The sequence below is a fragment of the Coenobita brevimanus genome, chromosome 111 (assembly GCF_032717465.1).
Source record: "Coenobita brevimanus isolate Jiangsu-jjx chromosome 111, ASM3271746v2, whole genome shotgun sequence".
Lineage (NCBI taxonomy): Eukaryota > Metazoa > Arthropoda > Malacostraca > Decapoda > Coenobitidae > Coenobita > Coenobita brevimanus.
In genome coordinates, this window is record NC_137064.1 from 7,442,541 (window position 1) to 7,461,626 (window position 19,086).

A 19,086-nucleotide genomic window follows, 5' to 3' on the forward strand; every position below is an offset into this window, starting at 1 on the left:
GCCAAGGTAGTTTCGCCTCCAAGGACGCATGGGGATATTTAAAGATGATTTTGAGACAAAAAAGTGCGTCTTCCACCCCACGAAGTACGGTACTGCCTGAGGGCCTCCCACTCCGCAGCTCCAAAATGCCACAGGCGACGTTTCCCTGGAGGGTCCACAGGCCGTACTGGAGTGATAGGACAAGTTAAGGTGATAAGGTTGTGATCGGAGGAGCCCAACGGAGAGAAAAGATTAGCGGTGTAAGCAGAAGGATTAGTTGTAAGGAAGAGGTCAAGTATGTTGAAACTCTCTCCAAGGCAGTCTGGGATATGGGTAGGGTGCTGTACAAGCTGCTCTAGGTCATTAAGGATAGAAAAGATGTAGACTCTGCCTCACTCTGCGTGTGTGCCTCACCCAGTGCTGTACATAGTGAAGGCATTTTGTAAATATTTTCACGTAAATGTAAGTTGTAAATATTTTCTTGTAAGTGTAAGGACTATATAGTGAAGTCAAGTTGTAAATACCTTCTTGTAAGTGCCAGGACTGTACGTAATGAAGTCAGGTTGTACCTATCTTCAAGTAAGTGTAAGATAATGCATTCACAGTGAGAAAGACATGCAAATTGTGATAGATGCTGAAGTAATAAGTAATCAGAAAAGTGTACTGAACATTGCTATACCTTCCCAGCATAAATACCTGAGTATACCTTACATAGAAAATGGCTTTCTCACACACGTGGTGAGCGTGAGAGAGTGGCTATACCCGTAAATGAGTATGCAGGACTCAATAAAACTCATTTCCGAGCCTCGGTGAGCATTTTGATGGCGAAATTCGTTTCCACATCAAAATCTATCATTTTAGCCAAAAAAAAAAAAAGATCGAAAAATGGCTGGCACTGGGGTGACCCATAGGGCTAAAAATAGCCAGCAGTTGGTGGGTTAACCCACCAGTAATGCATATAGTGTTGAAAACAGCAGCTGTAGGCAGGTAAATCCAATTAGAGAGAGTAAGTCCAGGGTTAATAATAATATGCATGTATTGAAAAGCACAATTCACTGTCAAAACATGGATGACTCCCCGTCAGGACGTTTCCGGGTCGTTTATTTACATATCAGTTTATTTAAGAAGTTCTCTGGTTTTTGAATACTTGTACCTCTTCAAAGTCGTTTTAAAATATACCCAGGATGATGTAGCACCAATGGAAATTTATAAATACAGCTATGGGTGACACTAAAATATAATTCAAAGTCAACTACAGCAAGGTAGAAACAAGTTAATTATAGTCTAAAAGTGCAACTTATTATATCCAAAACCTGTGCTATTGAATGAACACAGACTCTGATAGATCCCCCCAAAAATTAGTTATTAAAGTATTAATTAATCAAGAAGTATATTTATAGAATGACAGGGAATCGTCCAGGGTGCGCGAATTGTATTGTTGTGACGGCGAATTGTCCCAAAACCATCAGTGGATTTACCTGCCTGGTTGCTCATGCACTTCAGCCTGTCACAGATATCAGCCTACCTGACAGGCTGCACACATTTCTTGTAGAACCTGACATTCTGCAAAATTTTTTTGTAGAACTTGTTTCACACAATATGGAAATTGATCACCTCAGCCCCATTGTAATGATTATTTTGTTCGACAAAATGCACCAGTTTATCAAAGTACAGTACGGTGCTCGTCAGAAGTATCGAGCGCCCATGGCAGGACGCGCAATACTTTTGGCGAAAAAAGAATCACCCGTTTTTGGTATATACTAAAAATTGAGCCAGATGTTTGGGGCGCTAGCATGATGCCACGGGAGCTTGAGGCCGTACTGCGTGCTGGTTGGTTCCTGCCTCAGTTGCCTACAGGCTGCGTGAGAGAGAGGAACTCCGCCGCGTCTCCCTCTCTTATTGCGCCATTTTTTACCTAGTGTCCCGCAGTGTTTTGGCTTTCGCCACTTTGTTATGGCCCCTACCCGTGAACTATCGAGTGAAATCATATCCCAGATCATTGCTCTAAAGGAGGCAGGCCACCCCACGAAAGAAATTTAGTGAATTGGTTGGTGTGGCTCGATCGACAGTGCGTAGGTGGTGCACCCGTTTTCGAGTGGAAAATAGTGGTGACGTTCCCACAAAGAAACCGCGGTCTGGTAGGCCCAGGAAAACTTCCCCGAGGCCTGTTAATGTTTTAAAACGTGCATTGGAGTCTAATCCTCGTGTGAGTGCAAGGAAAATAAAGGAGAGCAACCCGGAAGTGTTTGGTGAGGTTTCTGTGTGCACGGTGTCTCGAAAAGTCCATGAACTTGGTTACACAAGTCACAGGCCTGTGAGAAAGCCTCATCTTACACGTTACCAGCGACTTCGTAGGCTTGCCTTTGCTAACAAATACCTTAACTGGGGTGAGGAGCAATGGTTATCAGTGTTTTGGTCTGATGAGGCAACGTTTAGTGTTACTTGTAATCGAGGAGCACGGGTGTACCGGCACAAAGGTAGTGACCCGCATGACCCCCGTTACATGGAAAGCACAGTTAAACACCCTGATTCACTCATGGTATGGGCTTGTTTCTCTGGTAAAGGTTTGGGAAAGCTTGTTGTGGTTCCCAAGAACTGCAGAGTGAATCAGGACGTTTATCTGGAGCTTCTTTGTGATCATTTACCTGAGTCCTTTGAGCTCACAGGTGCACGAGTGTTTCAGCAGGGTGGTGCACCTGCTCATAAAGCCAAATTGGTCACCAATTGGCTTCGTGACTGCGAGGTATCATTCATGAAAGACTGGCCAGGCAATAGCCCAGACCTCAACTCGATAGAAAACCTCTGGTACCTCATAAAGAAGAATCTCCAAGGGAAGGACGTGAGCTCTCTGCTTAAGCTGGAAGCAGCCATTCGTGACTCCTGGGACAAAATACCCCTCCAGCACCTCAGGAACCTCGCCCTTTCACTTCCAAGATGTCTCAGGTCCGTGAAGAAATGTAAAGCATACCCTACCAAGCATTAAAAGTAAATAAAATGCATTATTTATATGTTTTTTCAATGTTGAAAGGTTTGTTTCGTAGGAGGGATGCAGGCGCCCGATACTTCTGACGAGCACTGTATACAGAAGCTTTCTTCCATGAAGCTTCCATGACCACACCGCTTGGCACTTTGGCACATTTGGTGCTCAGTTTGAATTTTTTATTTATTTTATTTTTTTTTTTATACTTTTAGAGTTTCTGTCAGCCTTCTTCAAAAATTCGGATTATTGAGATTTTCGGATTATCAGTGTTTGGACTAATGAACTTCTACTGTATGTGTGTATATATATATATATATATATATATATATATATATACACAGTCCATGTGCCTAAAGGCATCCTCCATTCATAAAATACTTATAACAATTGGATTTAAAATCGAGAGGATTAAATATGTGGGAAGCAACTCCCAGAAAGTGAATTCCGGAGAGTAGTAGTTCTGGGGATAAATGAATTTTGATAAGGAGAGGTTCTGCATTGTGGGGGAGAGAGTGTGAGTTCATGGGCGCTCCCAGCTGCCCGAGTGTTTCGGGAGAGAGTGTGAAGGGGAGGTACAATTGAAGCCAGTTCGTTAGAGCACTTACGGTAAAAATATCGATAAAATAGTGCTAAAGAAGCAACATCTCTACGTACTGATAACGGAGGAAGGTCCTGCGGTATAGCAGGATTATTGATTAATCTAATGGTTTTATTTTGAATTTTGTTCAACTGCCTCAATGCAACCGTTCCACACCCACTCCACAGTGGTGAACAGTATTCGATCTGAGAACACACATGACTTTTGTATATATATTGTGGCCATCAGCTCGTCAGTGAAGAACTCACGAACTCTGTACGTAAGTCCCAGTTTTTTAGAAGCATTTTTAGCAGGGATTTAACATAAGCTGTCCAGTTTAGGTTGGGGTTTAGAGTAACACCTAGGATATCAATTGTAGTGGATATGGGAATACTGCCATCATTTAAAATTATGTGTGAGTCTGAGGGATTCTTTCTATTGGAGAAATTAATGTATTTAGTTTTCAGAGCATTAAATGAGACCAGATTTTTTTGTCCCCATTGATTAATTTTAGAAAGGTCCCGGTTCAGAGAAATTGCTGTGTTTATTTGGGAATTTATAAAATCAAATTGTGTAAAGGAGGTACTAAATGTGAAAGAACTACGAAGGGTCGAGTCATCAACATAAGAATGTATTGGGTTGTGCGTGACAGATAGGAGGTCGTTTATATGAATGAGGAAGAGGGTTGGCGCCAAAACTGATCCCTGAGGTACACCAGTATTTATGGAATGAAACTGAGAATAAATTCCATCTACCATGACCCATATTTTTCTACTATGAAGGTAAGAAGAAATTAGAGGAACCAGTAATGCAAGGCCATAGTGTGACATCTTAGACAATAAGGGCTGGTGCCATATTGTCAAATGCTTTTGAAATATCAAGTGCTACTGTGTGTTTCACCATGTTGGTCTATTGTTTTGTTAATCTGATGGGTAAGAAGGCAAAGAATATGTACAGTTGGACGTTCCTGTCTAAATCCATACTGCCGATCATTGATCAGTTTATTGATTTCTAGATGCTTGACTATGTGTTTGTTAATTAGTGTCCCAAAAACTTTACTGAGAACGGAGGTTATTGCAATTGGTCTATAGTTTGATGGATCAGAAGTTGCCCCCTTTTAGGAACAGGATGGATATTTGCTTCTTTCCAAGGGGCTGGAAAAATTGAGGTACGGATGCATAAGTGAAAAAATTTTGCTAATACAGGAGCCAACACTGAGGAGCAATTTTTAAGTACTGTTGAAGGAATTTCATCTGGACCAGTGGCTTTGTAGGCTGATAGATTTTGTAATTCGGCTTGTATGTGTCTGGTGTGAATCATGAAAGGAGGTATTTGCGGGGAATCAAGATCAAGTACAGGAATATTATGATTTTCTGAATTTAGGGTCGAGTTTGTTGAAAAAATGTCAACGAGAAGGTTGGCTTTTCCGCGTGGGTCACTTACTAGATTTCCATTGGGGGACTGTAACGGTGGAATGGAAGAGGTGGTAGTGAAGTTAGTTTTGAATGAATTAAGGGTTGACCAGAATATTTTATCATCATTTGGATTGTTTAGTAGTTTGTTAGCTTGTCTATGTAGAAAGTTTGATTTAGAAAGATTGATAATAGTTTTGGCATGGTTTCTGATATTTTTATAATAGTTAAAGGCTTCTTTGGTTTTGGTCCTTGTATAAGTGTTATAGGCCATTGTTTTATGTTCTGTTACTCTAGCACAATTGTGGTCAAACCATTTAGGAGAATTACATCTTTTTCTGTAACTATGATGGGGAATGAATGTTTCCACGCCGACTTTAATGAAATCCTGTATGTGGCCCAATGAGGAATTTGCATCATGGGAGAAAAAGGAGGTCCAAGGAACATCCATGAGAAAATTTTGAAGTCCCTTCCAGTCTGCCCTGTCGTAGTGCCATTTAGTCATCATGACAGGTTCAGAGCAGGAGGGTGTGGTAGGTGTGAAACTGGTGGTTTGAATCAGACAATGATCAGAGGATCCAAGGCGGGACTTCACTTCGACATTATAATTATCTGAATTGGTTGTTCGAAACAAGTCCAATAGGTGGGGATTTTGATCGGGGTTGTCTGGTACACAGGTGGGTTGACTGACTTAACTGGGTGAGATTAAATGAGTTTGCAAATAGCTCACATTCAAGACCAGAGTCATCAGTTCTGGGTGAATAAGTGAGCCATTTGACATTATGGACATTAAAATCACCCAGAATAGTAATTTCTGATGCAGTATTAATGTTGAGGACATTAGTTGTAAAGACAGAGAGTCAAATAAACTCGGCTCTGAAGGGGCATTAGGGGAACGGTAAACACAACAGAAATACTTAATTTTACCAAAAGAATTTAATTTGTATACGGAATAGTCGAAAAAAGGACAATTAAATTTAGTAATCTCCTCCAGGGCAATTTCTGATTTAGCAAGGCAACATATGCCTCCTTTGGGTCTGAAATTTTGAATCAAGATATATCCAGGAAATTTAAATCTAGCTAAATCAGGGGTGGAGCTTACTTGTGTGTCTGTCAGAAATAGCAGATCAGAGGATTCAAACTGGAGGAAATTTTGAACAGAGATGATGTTGGAGTGAAGTCCCCTAATATTGCAAAAGAAAATTTTACTGCACTGATGAGCAGATTTAGGCTGCCACAACACTGGAGGTGGCACAGTCGCTTGATGACGACCAGGAGGGCCCTGTGCAGACAACCCAGCCCTGCCAGTGGTGGTCACCCGAGAAACCATTGCACATATACAGATATACAGTATATGTATCGTTTCGTTTCATTTCGTTTCGTTTTTAAAGGCTCCAACATGCTTGCATGTGTCGACCTTGGTCACCTAATGGCGGCTCTCCACGCTGCACGATCCATTGCAGCCTCCCTGTTCAGTCCCTTAACCCTAAGGTCACACTTAATGACCTCATCCCATGTCTTTCTCGGTTTACCCCTCATAACCCCACCCCCAGTATTAACACTTCTCACCTTCCTCACCCAGTTATCATCCCCCATCCTCTCCACATGTCCAAACCACCTCAGTCTACCTCTCCTCATCACAACACCAATACACTCCAGTCCCATCCTACCTCTCAACTCTTCCATTGTAAACCCAGCCCCTCCAGGCCTTGGACACAGGGACGCACTGCACATCCACCTAATCATTGTCATTTCTGTACGTCTGAGCCGGCGAATGTCTTCCTCCTTCACTGCTCAGGTGTCACTGCCATACAGCATTACACTCCTAACACATGCTGCATACAAAGATCCCTTAGCACGTAGGGAGAGCCCTCTCAATATCAGGAGAGGCAAGAGCTCCCTGAACTTCTTCCAACCACGTCTCACCCTAGCCACAGAGCTAGCTCCAGCCCCACCTCCAGCACACAACATGTCTTCCAAATAACAAAACTCTTCCACACACTCAAGAGATTCACCAGCAAGTTCAATCCTTTCACGTCTGACGATCTCCACCTGGTCACCCAGGCACACCGTACACATAAAATCAGCATTATCTCGCAGTCTACCTCTGATACCACTACATCTCTTATGCACCCATTTATCACACACACCGCACAAGATGGATTTACTTCCTACGCCCTTGTGGCAAACTGCACATGGCCACTCTCCCTCGTCTTTGACAGTACCGCCACCAACCCTAGATATCATCACTTTTGTTTTATCTGCATTTACCCTTAAACCCTTTTGCCCCATACCATCTCTCCACTTCCTAAACCTTTCCTCCGCCTCCCTTTCATTCTCTGCAATCAACACCAAATCATCAGCATACAACAACTCCCACGGGATTCCGTTTCTAAAGTCACGTGAAAGGGCTTCAAGTACCATGATAAACAACATGGGACTCAAGACTGACCCCTGATGCACACCAACATTCACGGAAAACTCATCACTCAAATCTCCATTCACTCTCACCTGGGTGTGAGCACCCACATACATGGCCATAACCACCCTAACCAGCCACTCCTCCAAGCCAAGCTTTCTCATTGCCCACTTCACCACCTCTCTAGGGACTCTGTCAAAGGCCTTTTCCAAATCAACAAAAACAAAATAAAGATCCCTTCTCCTACCAATATATTTTTCCTGAAGCTGTTGAACAATGAATATGGCATCAGTGGTCCCCCTACCTGGCATAAACCCAAACTGCATCTCATCAATATTCACTCTTTCTCTAATCATACCTTCTAAAACTCTCTCCATTACCTTCATTATCTGATCTAAAAGCTTTATACCTCTATAATTTCCTCTTTCCAGGGCATCACCCTTCCCTTTATACACATTTACAATTACACTCTTCAGCTAATCATCTGGGACAACACACTCATAAATAATCCTATTTATCAGGTCAGTGACTAAACTCGCCCCTATATCGCCTGAGGCCTTCAACATTTCGGCAGTCAACCCAGACACACCTGCTGCCTTCCCCACCCTTATCCTGCCTATTGCCTCACTCACAGTAGCAGTATCAATCAAAGGCCAAGGGCCAGACACTGGATCTGCTGGCTCCAAACCTTCCCTGTCCCAGTCAAACTCCTCATTCAACAACCGGTTATAATGCTCTCTCCATGCATCTTTAATATCCTCACTGTTCACCACTACCCTTCCTTCATCATTCTTCACACACTGCTCACCTATGATATCCCGATTATCCCTCTTCACCTGACCTGCCACCCTAAATATATTTTTCCTTTCCCCATGATTTAGGTTATCAAGTAATTGTCTCTGTGACTCAGACTTTGCCCTGTATACCTCTCTCCTAGCCCTACCCTTGGCAGCCAAATATTCCTCTTTGCTACCACCCTTCTTCCATTCCCGGAAAAGCCTTCTTTTCTCCTTAATTGCAGCTTCTACACCCTCATCCCACCACCAAGTTACTTTATGTCTTGGTGGTCCTCTTGTCCAGCTGCATGTTACATCAGTAACTCTCAAGAAATTGTTCTTGAGGGCTCTGTACTGTTCATTAACGCCTCTGTCTATAGCTCCCTGTTCAGCCACCACTCTCCTCAACTCGCTATAGAAGGCATCCCTTACTACTTGGTTTTTCAGCTTCCATATTTTCCTCCTAGGTACATAAGTCCTCTTTTTCATCACTTGTTCTTTAAGCACCATATCACAAATCAATAGTTTGTGCTGCTGCACACACTCCTCACTTCCTATAACTTTAACATCCCTCACTAACCTCCTATCGGAGGTATATATACATACATATATATATATATATATATATATATATATATATATATATATATATATATATATATACACACACACACACACACACACACACACACACACCTGAGGTGCCACCCAAAAGTTCCTGAAATTTTAAAGCAGGGCAGAAACAACTTTTCGTATGGTGTGTTGATGCTAGGTGACAATCACTGTTTGTTAGTCTGTTAAGTGGCGTTGCGTAGGGTGTGTGTTTATCATTGTGTTTAGGTTAGTCTGTGAATTTTGTGATCTAAAATATGGAGGATGTGAAAGAGCAACATTTGTGCATCAAGTTTTGTGTGAAACTCTGAAGGAACTCAACAGACTCTCAAAAAATGTGGCCAAAGTTTGTGCAGCCATCCTCGAAGATCATAGGAGGACAGTCCATGATGTTTGTGACATTGTTACCCCATTGTATGGAACTTGCCAGTGCATTTTGTTTGGCAGCCCTGACATGAGATGAATCACCACCAAGTTTGTCCCAAGGCTCCTGACTGATGAGCAAAAGCAGCATTGCATGAAGGTCTGCTCAGAGTTCAAGGAAATGGCCAGAAATTACCCCAACTTCCTCTCAAGTGTCATTATTGGTGTTGAGAGCTGGGTTTATGGGTATGACCCCAAACAACAATCATTGCAGTGGAAGATTCCACCTTCACCCCAACCAGAGAAGGCATGTCAGGTCATGAGCAATTTGAAGTCAGTGTTCATCATTTTCTTCATCATGGAGGGCATTGCTCATAAGGAATTCATTCTTCAGGGACAGACCATCAGTGCAAAGTTTTACTGTGACATTTTGAGATGGCTCCGGAAGGACATGAGGTGAAAACGTCCAGATAAGTGGTACACAAACAAATGAGTGCTCGACCATGACAATGCACCCGCGTGCACAGTCCTTGTTCTGTCTGTCTGTCTATTGCCAAATGCGTTAATCCCATAAGGGGTGGCCACATACAAATCACCTCCATGTCGCCCTGTCCCCCACCATTTCACTGCCTTGCTCCCAGTTCACACCCTCCTCTCTTTTATACCTCTCCACTCCATCCCTCCATCTCATCCTTGACCTCCCCCTTGCTCTCCCCCCCTCCACCTCATTCACATACACTCTCCTGATCAGTCTCTTGCTCTCCATCCTCTCCACATGGCCAAACCACCTCAGTATGTTTCTCCTAACTCTTCCTATCACATCCACACCACAACACTCCTTCACAGTCCTTGTTGCTCAGCAGTTTTTTGCATAAAAGAAAGTCCCAGTTGTTCCCAGACCCCCATGTTCACCACATTTAGTCTGATATGATTTTTTCCTTTTTCCAAAATTGAAAGTCCAGCTGAAAGGACTAAGATTTGACACCATTGAGATCCAGGAGAAATCACAGGAGGTCCTGAACAAGATGATGCTCAGGGACTTCCAAAACGCGTTCTGATCATGGGAGAAGCACTGGGATCGATGTCTGCACTCTCAGGGAGACTACAGGCGGTCCCCGTTTTACAATCGGTTGACATACGATATTTTTTACTTTACGATGGTTGAAACTGTACTTCTAATTTTGAATTTTGATCTTTTCCTGGGCTAGCGATATGCGGTATGATACTTACTTGTGATGCTGGGCAGCAGCAGCAAGCCGCATCTCCTAGTCAGTTCGTGGACAGTTCCCCATTGGGAGAGTTCCCCATCACAACAAAAAAAACAGGACAAGTCACCATCCGGAAGATTCCCCGTCGTTTATTTACATATCAGTTTACTTAGCTAGTATACTTGTTTTTGAGTTATATGAGTTATAAAGGTAATGAGGGGATATTGTATTTATGATAAATGTAAAATGTGGCATCAAATGGTTGGTATTAACCCTATCCCGTAAAGGGGTGAGCGTAAATTCAGGCTGTGGCACATAACTCTTGCTCGAGAGCTTTCAGAACAGTCGCGTAGAGATATTTTATTTCTAATGCTCATAGGAAAGTTACTATTCATCATAGAAAGGCCACTTTGGTCTCATTTTGAAGATGATGACTTTTGCTCTGTCGTACGTTGTTCAAAAAGACAACATATACAAAATAAAATGCAAAAAAAGTGAGTAGAAGTTAGCTGACATGCTAAAGAGTTACATATACAAAATAAAATGCAAAAAAAGTGAGTAGAAGTTAGCTGACATGCTAAAGAGTTACACTGTCCTTTAAAAAAATATTCGCCCCAAAAAAACTATTCAAGAAGAAATAATATTTTTTACCTCAGTAGCAGAATAAATTTCCTTTCCAATAATGCATCATTTGTTGTGTTTTCTTAAATAATAACGCCGCATATATTTGTGAGAAAAAGGAGCATAAGTGTTTGGCGGGAAGTCAAGAGGTGTACATCCTACCTGTGAGGAATCTCACACCACACTGAGCCAAGCAAAGCAAGTCAGCACGCACGCACCAGCTGTGGCAGGCTTAGCTCCACCCACTTTTGCCCGTCAAACAACAAAAATGACGACTTCCTAAATATTTCTTCAGAGCTTACATCGGATGACAGGCAAAGTCGTCATACTGATGCCAGAGGTTGACAAATGCATGACGACCCAGGTCGTCATTGGCAAGTCTAAGGGTTAACAGAAAAAAATATAAATATATTGAAACGCAAATCAGGCAACGTGCAATAACTTTCATTTCATCATTTAACCCTTTCACGTCGGGTGGCACGTGTACATGTCACTGAAAAAATGTCCGTAGCCGTTGGGTGGCATCTATACGTGTTATGGAACTTTTATATTTGTGCGCCAGTACTGGGGGCCCAATAATGGTTCTTGTATCAGGGCCCAATAATGGTTCTTGTATCAGGAGGTGGCAGAACTGAGGCATTGCCATCACAGGAGCAGTATTTTATTGTCTCCTGTTTTCATCAGGTACCAGAAGAATTTGTCAAATACCAGAAGTATGTTGAAACTTGCAGTACAAGATGTTTCTAAAGTCACGGAAACGGAAGCAAAAGTATTACAGTATTTTGTTCTTAATACAGAATTTTTGTTCAGGTTTGTGTACATGTAAAAAAATGTCTGTTTTGCTTACATTGTGCAAAAGTGCAAACTGAAAAACAAAAAGGACAGCACTGAGTTTATCATTATACCAAATGACATTTGCCAACGGCCATACCACGTTGAGTACACCGCTTCCCGTCCGATCAGCGAAGTTAAGCAACGTTGGGTCTGGTTAGTACTTGGATGGGTGACCGCCTGGGAACACCAGATGCTGTTGGCATCCCTACGTGTCAAGTGGGGTTGGTGGAGATTAGTGCCCCTCCCTGTAAAACAATTAACTCTAAGCCCTTGGCCACCCTGTTTGGGATACATGGCATCTGGCAATGAATGAATGAACATTTGTCTGGCAGTGGAGGAGCTCTAATGTCTCAGTTTTTGACAGCTCAAAACACAGGTGATTATTATTATTATTATTATTATTATTTTTTTTTTTTTTTTACATTATCTTAGACATCATTTTACTCAGAAAATTATGGTCTAATTTTTCTATCTATCTATCTATATATTGCCAGACGCCTCAATCCCGTTTGGGGTGGCCACAAACAAATCGCCTCCAAGTCGCCCTGTCCCCCGCCATTTCACTGCCCTGCTCCCAACTCACACCCCCCTCTCTCATATACCTCTCCACCCCATCCCTCCATCTCATCCTCGGCCTCCCCCTCCCTCTTCCCCCCTCCACCTCACTCACATACACTCTCTTTGTCAGTCTTTCACCCTCCATCCTCTCCACATGGCCAAACCACCTCAGTGTGTTCCTCATAACGCTTCCTATCACATCCACATCCACACCACAACGCTCCTTTATATCCTCATTCGTCAGCCTGTCTCTCCACGTGACTCCACAGGCTCCTCTTAAATAACTCATTTCCACTGCTCTCACTCTTGACTTGTGTCCTTCCAACAATGTCCAAGCTTCACTTCCGTACGTTAGAGTTGGTATCACAATACTGTCATGTAGTAACTTTTTCACTTCCATGCTCGCTTCCCTGTTTCTTATCACTGCTTTCAAAGAACCAGCAACCTTTCTTCCCTGCTGTACCCTTTCAAGCACTTCACCCTCCAAACCTCCATCCTTACTCATCACACTACCCAAGTACTTAAACATACTCACATTTTCCAATTCCTCACCATCCAACCTCGCTGTACATTCACTAACTTCACCTCTCTCAAAGACCATCACTTTACTCTTCCCTACATTCACCTTTAGATTCCGTTTCTTACACACTCTCTCAAACTCATCCACCAAGCCTTGCAGCTCCCCTTCATCTTCACTCAACAACACAGTATCATCTGCAAACAACAGTCTAATTTTTGATCTTGAATATTTTATCAAAAAAATTCTCTTTATATATCTTAAAACCTCCGTGTGTCGGACATCCAGCAAAAAAAACACCTCCGAGATGGAAGGGTTAACATTGGGCTACATACGAGACATTAGCATTTATACAATTGTCTAATAACTTTAAGTGAATGATCAATATACTCAAAAATTATACCAATAACTCACAGATGTTACGTGTATATAAATGTGTAAGTTCGAGATTTTCAGCCTACTGACGGGGAATCTCCAATGTTTTGACAGGGAATTGTCCCAGAACCTTCCGGTGTGCCTCGTGCTCACTGGTGTAAACAACTGGTACTTTACAGTGTTCTGTGTTGCCGGCCTTTTTTTTTTTTTTTTTTTTTTTTTTTTATACCCCCCCTGGATCTACATTGTGTTTTGTGCATCCTTCATGTCTGTGAAACACCCATCTGTCTCCTCTGCTACTGATGAGGAGAAGAAGAGGAAGGCAGGTACTCTTGAGATTAAACTTAAGATAGTTGCCCAGCATGAAGGTGGCAAGCCTGTAATGGCCATTGCATATGAACTTGGACTTTCACAGTCAATGATCCCATTATGGTATTCAGTAAATTACATGAGATATTCAGCACTATAAAATAGGGTTTGTGTTAATGATTTGGCTCAACTGTTGACTGATAAAAGTGTTCTAAACACATTTAAGGTAGGCTTGGCCAGGCTAGATTGGTTAGGTGTATTAAATGCATTTTTGACACAATAAATTCCACTTACAATCAGTTTATCAGAGCGTAACCTGATTGTAAGTCAGGGACGACCTGTATTCTGAAGGGGACAGTGGTGATTAGGACTTGACATAAGATTTTTTCCTTCTTTAGTCAAATTTGGGGAACTTTTGTGTAGCACCTCGTGTATATATTTTAGCTATAGGCCTATACTGAGAGAGAGAGAGAGAGTGAGAGTGAGTGATCTGGTACAGAAGTAATCTCTGTACTATCCAGACGCCCACTATCCGGACATCCCACTTACCAGACATAGTGGGTCTGGACCTTCGGAACCCAAAAATGGCCAAAAAAAAGAAAGAAAAAAAAAAAAAAATCCAAATTTTTTTCTATCCGCAATTTGAAATTGGCGCACAGCGCAAAACAGCTGTGTTTATGGACGGCCCCTTCACCCCTTCCTTCCTCCCCTCTCACCAGTTACCACCTAACCACCGTCGTGCGTAGATGTTCATCACAGTGGATGCCACACGTGCTAGTTTTTGTGAATAAACTGCAGTACCTCACCACTAGACCACATGGGAATTTACAGTGTTGTGCAGTGTTAAGAAATTAGAATTTAGAGTGCAAAGGATTAAGTGTGGAATGCAAAGAGGCGGTTGAAACTGGCATGGCACAATGAAGAACAGAATGTGCAGTATTAAACAATTATAACTCACAGTGCAAAGAGTTAAGTGTAGCACAACACTGGATTACTGTACGTGCTTCAAGAGCATTTTCACCACTGCCAGAGCCTTAGAAGAGGCAGCCACAGATGTGCTGTAAGTACCCTGTACACTGCTAAATATTTTCCATATTCACTTCTAATTCCTCATTCTCTGGTTCCTTTTCATTTATTTCATGCTTTATGTCCTTTATTGGTGTGAATAGGGTCTTAAATAGGTGCTATGCATGTCTGGTAGGGAGTTATTTAGGTGGCTTTCAAAGTAAGGCTGGGTTAGGCTCCATAAGTACCGGTCCAAGAGGCAGGGGCCCACTATCCGGACAAACCCACTTCCCAGACATGCCTTTGGCTCTATTACATCGGATAGTTGTGTGTGTGTGTGTGTGTGTGTGTGTGTGTGTGTGTGTGTGTGTGTGTGTGTGTGTGGTTTTTTTTTTTGTATATAGAACAGAAGAAGGGAAAACAAATGAATAAAAAAAATAATCCATACACCAGTGGAGGGATTACTGTATAAAACTTCTTTATAGTTGGTACAGTCACTTTTCATTCTTAATGGATACCCATGAATAGCAGAATGCACAAATAATGAAAAACCACAAAGGACCCCACAGCCTTAACAATGAAATTAGGGTACCCCAAAGCCCTTTACAGTTCCCTAAAATGTTGTAGAAAATTAGAATTTACTCATTTAAATTGTATTTTGAGATAATTAACTAAAAAAAAATTTACATCATCTCCAAATCACCAACTAGGGTATCTTGTGATTGTTTTCCCATCTGTAAATAAGCAAAACCAGCAAAGTGGAATCCACAAATAAGAGGGATGACTGTAATGTAAATTTAGGGAAACTGGCAGTCATTTAGCTTTAGTAGACAAATTTTCCATTAATTACTGTGGCCTTAACACTAAAAGAGAATGTCAATAAAGGTGAGATAGAATGAGAATATTCAATATAAGTACCAAAATCTCAGCTTTACTCCAGGAATCTGAGTGGACTGAACCTGTGGTCACTGAGGAGAGGGCCAGCAGTGGTGAACCGGTATGGTAGCATGTGTTTGGAGCTGAAAAGGGGCTGGTTGGCAACCAGTCCACGCCTTGTTAGCGTCAGCACGATCATCAGCACCCGCACCAAGTGTAGCCGCTGCGGTCACCAGGGGCATAATGTTCGTAGGTAAGGTGTAAAGGAATCTACAGTGACTTCGGGTCCAGTGCTGTGATTAGATTAGGCAGCACTGCCTTACTGGACTAATTCTATTCTGAATGAATAATAAAAGTTATGGAGGAAATTATTTAGATCAGACAAGACTTTAATTTAAGGCACAAAAATCTCTAGAATCTTGTAAAAAATGGTAGACAAACATACAAAATTGCAATTTAACATCTGTATTGAAACAATTTTATTGTGTTAGTACGCCATTGAGCACAGGGAAACTGATGCTCAGTGATGTCACACACAAATGAATGTTTTGATTAGCCACTGCACCTTCCCTGGCCAATGGGTAATTCTCATTGTTTGTGGCGTCTCTCTGGACTTGCTGAAATAACAGATTTCCTCCCCAAGAAAAAAATAATAATAATTGGATTTCACACACTTCTGTGGAAGGAAAGCATACTAATATGTTTCATACAAAGTTTTTTTTTTTTTTTAAATAGTACCTATCATATTAAAGACAAGCAGCATTGAAGAAACACGTGTTGGATGCAAGGCTGCTGTACAGTTTGGGGGATTTTTCCCTTAGGACTGTTGTGCTGATATTAATAGGGATATTGATATGACTGTGAAGGACTATTGTGGTGTGGATGTGATAAGAAGCGTTAGGAGAAACACTTTGAGGTAGTTTGGCCATGTGGAGAGGATGGAGAATGAGAGACTGATGAGGAGAGTGTATATGAGTGAGGTGCAGTGGGAGAGAGGGAGGGGATGGCCAAGGATGAGGGATGGAGTGGAGAGGTCTATGAGGGAGGGGGTATGAGCTGGGAGCAGGACAGTGAAACGGCAGGGGATAGTGACATGGAGGTGATTTGTTTGTGGCCACCCCTTATGGGATTGAGGCATCTGGCAACAGATAGATAGATATGGATGTGCTGGATGTTTTTGCGAACAGTACAGTAAAAGTCCAATTATTCGGCATCTACGTGACTGACCTGATGCCAAGTAATTGGATTTGCCGAATAATTGAAAACTCCACCCACCCAGTACCTTATATGTATTGGTGAACACTGTCATCACTACCTACACTATTACAAATGTGTTGGGAGAGGGTGCTGTTTACTGTATGACAGTGTACAATGCTGTATTCAGTACAGTACTGTACCTGAATCTGAAAAATATAGAAATTAGTGAACATATACAAGTGTAATGACACAGTAGGCCTCACAGACAACACTTCCTGGACTGCTTAAATGATACAGATTATTACCTACCCACTCACTATATATATATCTTATATGAATTGGTGAACACTCTCATCACTATTTATATTATTACAAATGTGTTTAGAGAGAGTACTGTAGACAGTAGAAGCCAATAATTGCTGAACTCTTAATTAACATCATCACTAAGTAGCAATTTCTTCCTAAAAAATAGCTGGAAAAATACAGAAAATAAACTGGAGGAATGTGAACTGAATTGGTATGGTCTTTCTGCAAAAGGTTGAATGTACATTTACCGCTTATTCTTTTCTTCGTTTTTGTGTGTACAGTAAAACCTCGGTATAACGGACTTCAGTAGACCGGAATTCACTTTTCGAATTGAGGAGCTACCAGACTAAATTCCTGTATATCGGAAAAAGTCCGATAAAGCCAGATGCACTCTGGACTGCCTGACCACTTCAGCTATGTTCACCACAATACCATACATAAAAGACATGTTTATCAGTGTACAGTACAGTATTATTATATATATTATACCATTTGATTATTGTAGTAAAGGTATAATACAGTACAGTACTCCTGTGGTAGTGAAAACGGTTTAAAAACCGTTGGTGCGATCCACACTGACGTTTGATACATCAGAAAAAGTCTGGGTTAACAGGGGGAAGTTCCAGATGTCGTTTTTATTGGAATTTCACTTTTTTTGGAATGGCATGGGCCTCAATTAGTCCATTATAGTGAGGTCTTACTGTATATGTGAAAGAGATAGTATTGATGCAAAAAAAAAACCCTTAATAGCCCCCAGCATTGAACAACCCTTTACAATAGTATACCGGTGTCAATTACATTGGGTTAGCACGAGCTATAAAAATCTGAACAATTATGGGAAAGGAACAATGGTCACAGTTATGTTTACATGATTCTACATACCACCCCAAGCAGTCAGGCAGTTGCATAATCTCAGATGTTTTTGCCCATACGGCACATGCACCGTAGTTTTATGAATTCTTCCGTGAATCATAGGATGGGTTTAGGAAACTGAAAAACACATTGTTTGGTGCACCAGATGATTCTTGTTACATCTTTAAGAAAAATAAATTGACTTTAGAACTCCTAAAAAATTGTTCCAGAGCTGGCTAGGGATGCACGCAAATTTCTGAACCAAGGCCATTGGGGGATTAAGCCGTTAAGCCATACCTACGATTGTTTGTTTCTAGTGCAATGGAAGAAACTTTATGTACTTAAAAGATGGATTTCGTTTCCCAATATCCCAACTGTAGGTTAGGTTTGGTTAAATTATTAGGTACAGTTATGCTAGGTTAGGTTAGGTTTAGTTAAACTCTTAGGACAGTCCTTTCTGCCATTACACTGATGAATTAAACAAGAGTTGTCACAGCCAAATAGCTGAAAACGACGGGAAAACATTTAATGAGAAACATTTATTTATCGGTAATGCATTACAATATCAGTACAGACAAACCCCGATTTACAATACCGCTAGATGTGATACCCCGGAATAGTGATGGGGGTAGAATACCACCCTGCCCTGCCCATCGTAGGCCTACCCCTGGTTTTGCGATGGGTTTTAATTTTTTTTACTTTTTACCGAATTTGATGATATTTTTGGCTTAAATCTTGTGTTCAGGTTGATTTATGAACTGTTTTTAGACTTAGATAAATGTATTTTGGTCACAGGTGGAGTGGACACTTTCATTTGTGGTACGGATTCTCGCCCATCAGACGAGGTACAAAGCAGTGTGGAGCTTAAGCCCGTTATTGTTGGCCATGCAAAGCAGCCTCGGTGTCTTCGTGGGGTGATGAATGTCTTTCCTGTCGTATGGTACCATTGTTTGAAGGCATGGTTTCACTGCCCAGATCTTCAAAGATTGGTTCCACCGCCATTTCGTCAAGGAGGTCATCCATTACCAGACGAAGAAACTGGGAATCCTATGCGACCAGGTAAAGGCCCTCCTTCTCCTCAACAATGCACCTGCTCATCCGTGCGACAAGGACTTGGTGGCTGAGAATGGGCGCATTAGGTGCATGTTTCTGCCACCTAATACGACTGCTTTCATCTAACCAATGGACCAAGGAGTGATTGTGGCAATGAAGAGGCTGTACCGACGGAAGTTCCTAGACGAGGTGATGGTTGCTGTCGAGGACGAGGACGAGCACAGGGAGGGACGGAACACGCGAGGCCAGTGGACTTT

The 19,086-nt window shown here is 41.8% G+C and overlaps 1 protein-coding gene and 1 non-coding gene across 2 annotated transcripts in view; both read left to right on the forward strand.

Annotated features, from left to right (window-relative positions):
- LOC145417767 (uncharacterized) overlaps positions 1-15,678 on the forward strand; it is a 31,408-nt gene extending 15,730 nt beyond the window's left edge. Inside the window, exon 2 of the mRNA XM_080286374.1 lies at positions 15,486-15,678. Coding sequence (XP_080142500.1) covers positions 15,486-15,678 — 193 coding nt within the window. The remainder of the gene's footprint in view (positions 1-15,485) is intronic.
- Positions 11,865-11,983, forward strand: LOC145417943 (5S ribosomal RNA). The gene has a single exon (XR_013900604.1). It is a non-coding gene; the product is annotated as a 5S ribosomal RNA (ribosomal RNA).
- Positions 15,679-19,086: the final 3,408 nt, after the last annotated feature.